Raw genomic sequence first — 9,918 nt, 5'->3', positions numbered from 1 at the left:
CTATAGAATCACATCTTTTTGGTATTGGCTTGCTGTGCTGTTGAGGAACAGATACTGATTAAGAAGAGGGAGCATGGGAAGGTTGTATTCGAATAGAAAAGAAAAAAGAGTGAGCAATCTATTCTCCAAAGATACTATTTTATCTATTCGATAAATATGGTGATCCTAGTGGGAGATTTCCGATTGTGAAGGTGCCACTGGGAACTACTAAAATGGTCAATGGTCTTTTTCATAAAACATATGAGACAGACTTAAAAGATTTCAATATGTATACTACTACTACTACTACTAATTATTTCTATAGCGCTACCAGACGTCACAGAGTAAACTGTGGAAGACATGCAGGAAAGGGGAAATATAATAGAGACATTTAAATTCCTCCAAGGCAAAATGCACAGGAGCCCTGGAATGAGGGGTTGGTATCATAGGATAAAGGTAAAAGGTTATAGACTCATGAGTAATCTACAGAAATCTTTTTTTTTTTTTACACAAAAAGGGTGATGGATGCATAGAATCACCTTCTTGCAGCAGTAGAGACAAAGATTGTATATGAATTCAAGAAAGAATGGAACAAACACAGGAGGATCTTTAAAGGACTATAGAGCTTAGCAATTTGTAAGGGCAGGTAGACTGGATAGGTCAAATGGTTTTTAGCTGTCATTATTTTCTCTTTTTTGGTATTCAGTATTCAACAAAAAAATACAGGAAAAATGTAGGCATATATACAAAACCATACTGACTTAAAAATATGCTAGTTACATTTCAAGAGATGGAGGCGCTACCACAAAGAAGCAGCTTCCATTGAGGTATCTGTATTTTTTAATATCAAGTTCAGCAACGTTCACAAAATCTTCACATGATTTATAAACATTAAGGATACTATCATGCATTAATGAGTGCAATTAGTAAATAGGTCCCACTGCATAAACCAGCACCTGCTGTAAATAATATGTTAATGCATGGTAGTGCACTTTGGTATATCTCTCCTGAAGTCTGCTTAAGGCCTCTGTTATGTACACAGAATGGCAAAGAATGACATGATTATTTATAAAATGGTTCAAGGGACCCACGGTAACAAGATGGCATCCGTGGAAAATCAGAGGCGGGAAACTACGAGGTGACACCAGGAAATTCTTTTTCACTGAAAGGGTGGTTGATCGTTGGAATAGTCTTCCACTGCAGGTGATTGAGGCCAGCAGCGTGCCTGATTTTAAGGCCAAATGGGATCGACACGTGGGATCTATTCACTAGGCAAAGGTAGGGGAGGGTCATTAGGGTGGGCAGACTAGATGGGCCGTGGCCCTTATCTGCCGTCTATTTCTATGTAACTTCATCCTTCTTCATCACTGCTACTCCATGCATCTTGAAATGCTGGATTCAAATGAGACTGTGGTCCTGACTTTTCAGAACCCTCATCCGGATCTAGGTCTCTCACAGCTGGTACCCAAGCAAGAATATTGCAGTCTTTGCTGCCACTATAAAGCTCCTGGAAATTAGACTGAAATACACAGCAGTCAACATCGCTATAATGTCCTCTGAGCTTGGTTATCAACTCTCCTGCATGAAGAGTATAAACCGCAATGGTGCTGTCAAAAGGTACAAAGACAAAATCTGTACTACACCTGTCAGATACGGTGAACTTAAGGCCCTTTCTACTCTCATTACACACTTTCCCATAGTTTACCAGAGTGTTTTCCCCACTGGAGCTGTTCCAGAGCCTCATGCGATCATCAGTACCCACTGTTAGAAAGTGCAAACCATCAGCTGTAAAACATAAGCCATTAACTCTTCCATTATGAGCCGTGTTTGCTATTTCAGAAGATATCTTGGACTTTTCACCATTGTGCTGATCAAGCGTAATTAGACAGCTGGATGCTCTTCGCACATCCCACAGTTTCACTCTACTATCAGCGCTTGCTGTTGCCAGGATGTATTCTTGGCGTGGAGACCAAGACACTGCAAGCACTTCACCTCTGTGGCCTTGCAAAATGTGAGAACAGGATCCGGATTTCAGATCACAAAGCTGCACTTTGTGGCTCTTGCTACCAACTGCTATTAAGCAGTGCTTGGTAGCAACAGGAGACATGTGATGGCTGTAGACTGTGCCTTCAAAATGAAACACATCTGCAGGTTGTAATGTATTTGTGTCCCATATTTTCAGCGTCTTATCAAAAGAACTTGACGTGAAAATACCAGTGTCATGGGGATACCACTGAACTGTCTCCACACTAAATTTGTGAACATCAGGATGACTCTTGCCTACGGTGCAAACTGCTTTACAAGTGTAACATGGCTTTCTGCTGAGGTTGGCAAGGTCATAGAGCACAATAACCCCGTCAGACCCTCCTGACAGCATGTACCTTCCCTCAACGGGTTCGATATCGAGGGTATTAACACCACTGCCATGGATTCTTTCAACATCTCTGTCTTTATTGAGCTCTAAGCTTAGCACCCTTCTTGTACGCTCTGCTCGTCTGAGTCGAAGTGCGTCATCTAAACCAAGCTGGCGAGATGAAAGAAAGCCCAACATCTTTAAAAACCCTCATTAACCACCACTGAGCTCAAATAAATTAAAAAAAAATTAGGATTACAAAAATATTTTCCATATAATCCATTCAAACTTGATGTCTTCAAGATTAGAATGTACGTTGTTAAAGCACCCAAGAAGTTACTGAATATGGCATTAGAAAGGGACATATGAATTTAGATTTTAAATTCCATCAGAAAGCATAGGCAGATCCAGCAAATCTTCTAAGGTTATAAAACCAGTTCAAGGCTTTTACTTTACAATGCAGTAAAAAAAAAAATATCACCAAAACAGAAAAATATCATCCAGAACAGTCTGAGAACATAAGAGTCCTGGATATCAATAGGAAAAAGGTCAGTGGTGCATTATATTCTTCCTTTCAAGATGAGATGTTTTACAAAATATGAACTAGTGGAAAATATCAGATGTTGTCAAAATGACACCACAGAAGATGCAGGGAGAAGCTTTTTTTGTAAGAATTCTTTATCTTTAGGGAGTCTTCATTACATTTTCGTCCAATCACTGGAAATGAAAAAGAAGAAAAATTAGAAAATTCTGTTTACATATAGGGGTCTTTTTATCAAGCCGCGCTAGCGGGGTTAGCGCGTCGGACATTTCATCACGCGCTAACCCCTGCATCAAGCCAAAAAACTAACGCCTCGTCAATGGAGGCGTTAGCGACTAGCGCGGCAGGCGGTTTAAAGCGCGGTATTCTGCGTGTTTAACCCCTACCGCGCCTTAATAAAAGGACCCCATAATTTACATGAGTAAGATTAAGGTGTAGACATGGAATAGGAATCAAAGCAAATACAGGGGTCTTTTTATTAAGTGCACGCACCAAATCGGTTAGCGTGCCTTAATCAAAGGACCCCATAGCGCAGCTTGGCAGTGAGGCTGGTCCTGAAAATCTTCACTGTTACAGAAAACGAATATATAAAAATCAGCAGACAATAAGTATCCCAGAGTCTATCTAACCTCTGTAGAATCTGGCGAATGACTATTTTGCCATTTTTATAGGTTTTGATTTTTATCGGTTCTACATCTTATCGTTATTAGTTTTGTACATAGTCTCAAACCTTGGTTAGGCAAGGTTAACCTTAAGAGGGTAATTCTGATAAAGGCCACCTAAAGTCAGCCACCAGTAGGTGCCTACATCACACCCGACACCTAAATTGTTTTAATTGGCTTTATTTAAATGGTGTGTTGATCACAGCATTAAAAGCCAATTAAAACATACAACAAAAAAAACCAACAAAAAAACCAACAACCCTAGATGTCTCCTGGGACCAGCAGCTAATACATGGACGCCTAGCAGCGTTTAGTGATGCTGCACGCCTAAGTAGGCGTGTTTAGGGGCGGAGTTAGCCTTAGGTGTCAGTAAGTGCCACTAGGCCCAATTCTACGATGAATCTAGGCGCTGGAAATGTAGTCCTTTAAAACCCTGGCCTATGTTACCAGCACCCAAGTTCATCGTTAGGCGCTGGTAGCCATGATTCTCTAAGTGGCGTCTGAACGTGATGGACATGTAGCAGATGCCACTTTTCTAGACGCCTGCCATTTCAGGCGCCACTTAGAGAATCAATCCCTTAAGGTAAGATTCTATAAGAAGTGCCTACCTTAATTACCCAAACCACATTAATAGATTCAATTATGAGCTTTAACAAGCCCATAATTGAAAAAAAAAAATAAATAAATAAATTTTTTTAATTGGTCGAAAATTACCTACCTGATTCTGCAAAAGGTAGGCACCTAAGTGGGCATGTTTGGGGGTGGAGACAATCAAAATAGAGAGGGACTCGAAGTACAGACCAGCAAGAAGCAGAAAAAGAAAAATTTGGGGCCTTCAAATTTCGAGCAACCAAATTTCCATTTATTGGTAGACCTGGCCGTGTTTTGGCGTACTTGCCTGTGTCAGGATTTTATATAAAAACATACATATAATCATATTGGTTGGCAGATAAATCATTAAAAAATGATATATAAAGTGATAAATATTGATTGACAGCTACATATTGCAAGAAATAAAATTCAAGAACAGCCATTTTAAATGTGTATAATAAAAGAACACTAAGCAGAGGGGCTGCGTCTCAGCAATGGCCAACAACCATTAGAGGACAATGTTGCGACAGAGCCAAAAATGGTAGTGCTTCCCTATGTCCAAGGAGTAACAGATCGCATAGGAGAAACTACTAAAGAAAAATAGCATCAAACAGCCTACAGTGCACCACAGAAACTCACATTTACCCTCAGACATGTGAAGGAAAAATTATGTTCTTACCTGATAATTTTCATTACTTTAGCCATAGCAGATGAATCCAGAGACGAGCGAGTTAAGTCCACCTACCAGCAGGCAGAGATAGAGAACACAAAGCTGAACTCTGACATATGTGATGGCCTGCTCACTAGAACTTCAGTATTTCTCTTAACAAAGCAGCAGGATCAACAAACAGGCCTAACGGCACAGAACTCCCTCCTCACAGCTGTGAAATTCACATCGAAGCCATCCACCTGAACAATCCCTATGGAACAAAGGCAAAACTGAAAATAGTAGAAAGGGTGGGACTCTGGATTCATCTGTTGTGACTAAAGGAACAAAAATTATCAGGTAAGAACATAATACTTCCTTGTCATCAACAGTGGATGAATCCAGAGACGAATGGGATGTACCAAAGCAGTACTCGGTGGGGTGGGATATATGGAACAGAATGAAGAAAGATAGAGACACCAGGGATCCAACTGGCACCCCACAACAGCTGTAAGGCTGTCCACTGGAAGGGGTTAAAGCCGAACAGACCGGAAGACACGAAGGACCCAAAGAACTGCACTAAGGATAGGTACTCTACAGCCCAGGAAGACAAGGTGCATGCAAGCAAGCAAAGCATGAGAACTCCAGGGATAGCCATTGCTAGATCTGCAACCTGCACATGGCAGAGCGACTGAGGAGGCGTGTGCAACTGAGGGTGAAGAAGATGCCCCAGGCAAGCAGGCACAGTGAAAGGAATCAATGGCTCACGCTCTGCATGGCGCCACAGAGGGCATACAAAGAGGGAGGCATACAGATCAGTCCAGCTGGGCCGCTCACTATGGCCGGATATTGAGCAATGCAGAGAGTGAGCCCTGCAGAGGAATTCATGCCAAAGCAGGTAGTGCCCTATATCCCAAGATGGAGTTGCACTACAAAGGCAGCTGAATTAGCGCCCTACTTCCAGCAATAGAGCAAGGTAAATGCGGTAGTATGAGATAGGGAGACAAAGCTCCCTCTGTACAGCCACAGCTGGGGTAGTACCAGACAGGGAGCTGAACACCCTCAGTACATAGAGCCATGACAAACCATCAGCCGAAGCCTTTCCGTACAACCAGAGATGTATCAGTGCTAGACAGGCATATGAAGCTCCTCTTTAAAACCTCACAACTGGGGCAGTGCCAGAGAGGCAGCCGAAGCCAATCTGCCAAGCCAGACAGGGAGCAGTGCCAGAAGATAATCAAAGCTGCTCCTTATGGTCAGAAAAGAAGCAGTGTCAGATAGGCAGCTAAAACTGTGCTGTAGCTCTAGAGAGCAAGCAGTACCATACAGGTAGCTGAAGCTGCACTTTATGGTCATAGATGGAGCAGTGCCAGACAGGCAGTTGAAGCAGCCCTGCACATCCAGAGACGAACCAATGCCAAGACTAGGAGCCAATATCAACCCGGTAGACAAGGCCACACTATACATCCAGAGATGAAGCATGGGCCCACACGCAGTCGGAGCTGTGCTCAACATCCATCGATGGAGCCTTGGTGGAAATGTGGCCAGAGCTGCTGCTCTCCAGAGCCATCGATGTAATCATGGCACAAATGCAGCCAGAGTTGCAGTGTCGGAGCTTGGAACAAATGTAGTTGTGGCACAAATGCTGCCAGTACTGCTGCTCAGCACATCCAGTGACGGAACCATGGCACAAATGCAGCCGCAGCTACGCTCCATAAGAACTGCCACTGCTGGGTCAGACCAGTGGTCCATCATGCCCAGCAGTCCGCTCATACGGTGGCTCTTAGGTCAAAGACCAGTGCCCTAACTGAGACTAGCCTTACCTGCTTACGTTCTGGTTCAGCAGGAACTTGACTAACTTTTTCTTGAATCCCTGGAGGGTGTTTTCCCCTATAACAGCTTCCGGATGAGCGTTCCAGATTTCTACCACTCTCTGGGTGAAGAAGATGAAGGTACAATCAACTCTGCTTCTCTGGGTGAAGAAGAACTTCTTTACGTTTGTACAGAATCTATTCCCTTTTAACTTTAGAGAGTGCCCTCTAGTTCTTTCTACCTTGGAGATGGTGAACAACCTGTCTTTATCTACTAAGTCTATTCCCTTCATTATCTTGAACGTTTCAATCATGTCCCCTTTCAGTCTCCTCTTTTCAAGGGAGAAGAGGCCCAGTTTCTCTAATCGCTCGCTGCATGGTAACTCCTCCAGCCCCTTAACCATTTTAGTCCACATCCAGAGATGGAAACATAGCACCAAAGCACTGTAGCTGCACTCCCCATCCAGAGTTGGAGCTGGAGCTGCTGCTCTAGGCTAGTCTTATGTCTCACCTGATATGTCATTTTCTTTCTTTAAGTTATAGCACATAACCATCTACCAGAAGAAGGAGATAGAGGGTACCAAACTGAATTCTCTCTTATAGCATGAATGCTTCTCAGCCAGTTAATATTATTCATAACAAAGCAAGAGACAACATAACACAGAAGGGAGAGGGGGGCACAAACTTGGGACAAAGGCTGGAAAGAGGGACGGGGCACGAACTTGGAACACAGAAGGGAGGGAGGGAGAGCACTGGGACACAGAAGGGAGGGAGCATGAACTTGGGATATACAGTCATGTGAAAAAATAAGTTCATCCCATGAAATATTCAGTTTTTTCTTAAGAAATGTTCACATATCGATGTCAAATCTTATTTTTTATTTATCTCTGGAAAAGAAAGTGATGTAATTGCAGGTAAACAACAAATTTTTTTCCTTCATTTACTCATGAAACAAAAGATATCCACAAAATTTCTAATTAAGGAATAAATTAGGACACTCTCACATATTCTCCCACTTAAAGTGGCTCAAATCACACACAGGTGTATTACATCAGGTGCACATGATTAGAATATCATTATTCAGCATTTTGAAGGAGGTTTGCTCTACTTAAACCTCAAACAGGCAAAACAGAAGAGCCCCTTGCCTTGGGATATAAGCAAAACAACAAGGAAAGACAAGGGGGATGGCTTTACAACCAAAACAAGTCTTTATTAAAAACAGTAAGTCCCAACAAGGATCCCAGTTTCGGCGTATAGAAGATGCCTTCAGGGGATACTTGAGCAGAGAAAATCGCGCTGTGTTTGACGCTGTGAAAGTGAAACTGAGCGTCAAACACAGACATTTAGTTTGGTGTTCTCATGACTGCTGCGGTGAGAATGAACACCATGGTGAGATCAAAAGAGCTATCTGAGGCCTTCAGATAGAAGACTGTAGCAGCTTATAATTCTGGTAAAGGATTTAAAAAGATCTTGAAAGAATTTGACATTAATCATTCCATGGTCCGGAAAATAATAGACAAGTGGAGACTTTTCAAACAATTGCCAACATGCCAAGGTCTGGCTGTCCAAGCAAGCTGACCCCCAGAGCAGACCGCAAGATGCTAAAAGAACTTTCCAAAAATCCTAAACTGTCATCAGGGGACCTACAGCCAGGCCTTTAGCTAGGCTGTCCTGAAGGAACTCCAGAATCTGGGGAACTGACAGGATAGACGAATCCTAGAGTTTCTGAACTCACCACATCTGAGAACATAGTATAGGCAGCCACTGTGGACTTCTTCCTGCTGCGGAGAAGAGTGGCACAGAGTAATGTAACAGAAAAGTTTTGCTTGCGACAAAAACTAATTTTTTGCTCACATCAACTCAGCCCTTAGAAGAATACCAATAGGCACCCATCTCCATATAGCACGTCCTGGGATGCCCCATGCAAGATTAGTCTGCCAAATATGGGAATTTTTCCCTTATTTGGTAGTCTCCGCCCAAATTACAAAATTAAGCTCTTGCTACTTTTGACATCAATTTGCACAGCTTTATTTAATTTTTTTTTTTTTGTCAAGGTGTATTTATTGAAAGATTTTAAATATACAATAATCACGCGGCAGCCCCCAGGTCAAAGACCAGTGCTCTAAATGAGTCTAGCCTCACCTGCATGCATTCCAATTTAGCAGGAACTTGTCCAACTTTGTCTTGAATCCCTGGAGGGTGTTTTCCACTATAACAGATTCCAGAAGAGCGTTCCAGTTTTCTACCACTCTCTGGGTGAAGAAGATGAAGGTACAGTCAACTCTGCTTAAGCGCAAGGCCTCCGGACCGGACCGCGACGTTCTCTTAAAAGGAGTGTGCACTTAATCAGAGTACCACTTTTTAGTCATGAAAAATCACAATACGCTGTAGTCCAATGCAATAAAACTTTTAATCAGTAAAAAAATACACAGGTAAAACAATTCTACATGGTTCAGTTTTAGAATCAGCACTGTTCTGTCTAATGCAATACACTGTAAACCTTTTTTAAACCAACATTCTACTGAAATAATCAGTCATTTTTTTCTGCACGCAGATTGCACGATTTAGGCTGTGTATCTGACTACTGATGCTGTAAAACTGGCCATAGTCGTGACATCCATTTATCTCCAACGTGTCTGAGAAGGAAACAATCTCTGCAAGTGTTTCATTAGTCGTGATGACCAGAGCAGTATCCCCGTCATCATCAGACTCTTGGTTGTCTGCAGTGTCCTTTATGTAAATCTGAGAAATCTGGCTAGGATGAACGCTGTAATGCTTTGCAATAGAGACCTGACTCTCCCATTGGTCAAGTCTCTTTAAGACATCAACACGTTCAGCCAAAGACAATGACTTTTGTCCAACGTGGTGAACATAGTCAGCCAGAGACAATGACTTTTGACCAGCCACAGACATAGGTTTTTCTCCACGAGACGCCAAGGTGCAGTTTTGAAAGTTTGAACACCTGGCCAGGCCTAGAATGCTGATCCGAAACATGTGGCTCATCAACACGAAAACGTGTTTGCTTTTAACCAGAGTGAACGTAACATGAACGCATAGAGGTGGGACCTATAACATCAGTGCGCATAAGCGGATTGTGTGCTTATCAGAATTGCAATTATCCAGATTTTACGTCCATTGACTTTAATGTAAAAAAAAAACGGGACCAAGAGGTAGGGTGCAGATAACTGAAGCGTGCGTTTAGCTGACATGCACATAGGTGGAATCAACTGTAGATAAATCCCATATGGCCTGCTTATCAAGACTGCCCATCCATGTTGTTATCTATAATACTTTTCTCTCCCTTAGAGATCTTATGTATTCGACCCAAGCTTTTT

At 42.4% G+C, this 9,918-nt stretch overlaps 1 protein-coding gene across 2 annotated transcripts in view; it reads right to left on the bottom strand.

Annotated features, from left to right (window-relative positions):
- Positions 1 to 1,206: 1,206 nt before the first annotated feature.
- LOC117358882 (DNA excision repair protein ERCC-8-like) overlaps positions 1,207 to 9,918 on the bottom strand; it is a 133,506-nt gene continuing 124,794 nt past the window's right edge. For both annotated transcript variants that reach the window (XM_033940698.1, XM_033940707.1), the window contains exon 2: positions 1,207 to 3,049. In XM_033940698.1, coding sequence (XP_033796589.1) covers positions 1,331 to 2,530 — 1,200 coding nt within the window. In that variant the 5' untranslated portion in view covers positions 2,531 to 3,049 and the 3' untranslated portion in view covers positions 1,207 to 1,330. The remainder of the gene's footprint in view (positions 3,050 to 9,918) is intronic.

This window comes from Geotrypetes seraphini, chromosome 1, assembly GCF_902459505.1.
Source record: "Geotrypetes seraphini chromosome 1, aGeoSer1.1, whole genome shotgun sequence".
In the NCBI taxonomy this organism is placed as follows: Eukaryota; Metazoa; Chordata; class Amphibia; order Gymnophiona; family Dermophiidae; genus Geotrypetes; species Geotrypetes seraphini.
The sequence above is the reverse complement of the archived record's forward strand: the minus strand, read 5'-3'. Positions and strand labels throughout refer to the sequence as shown.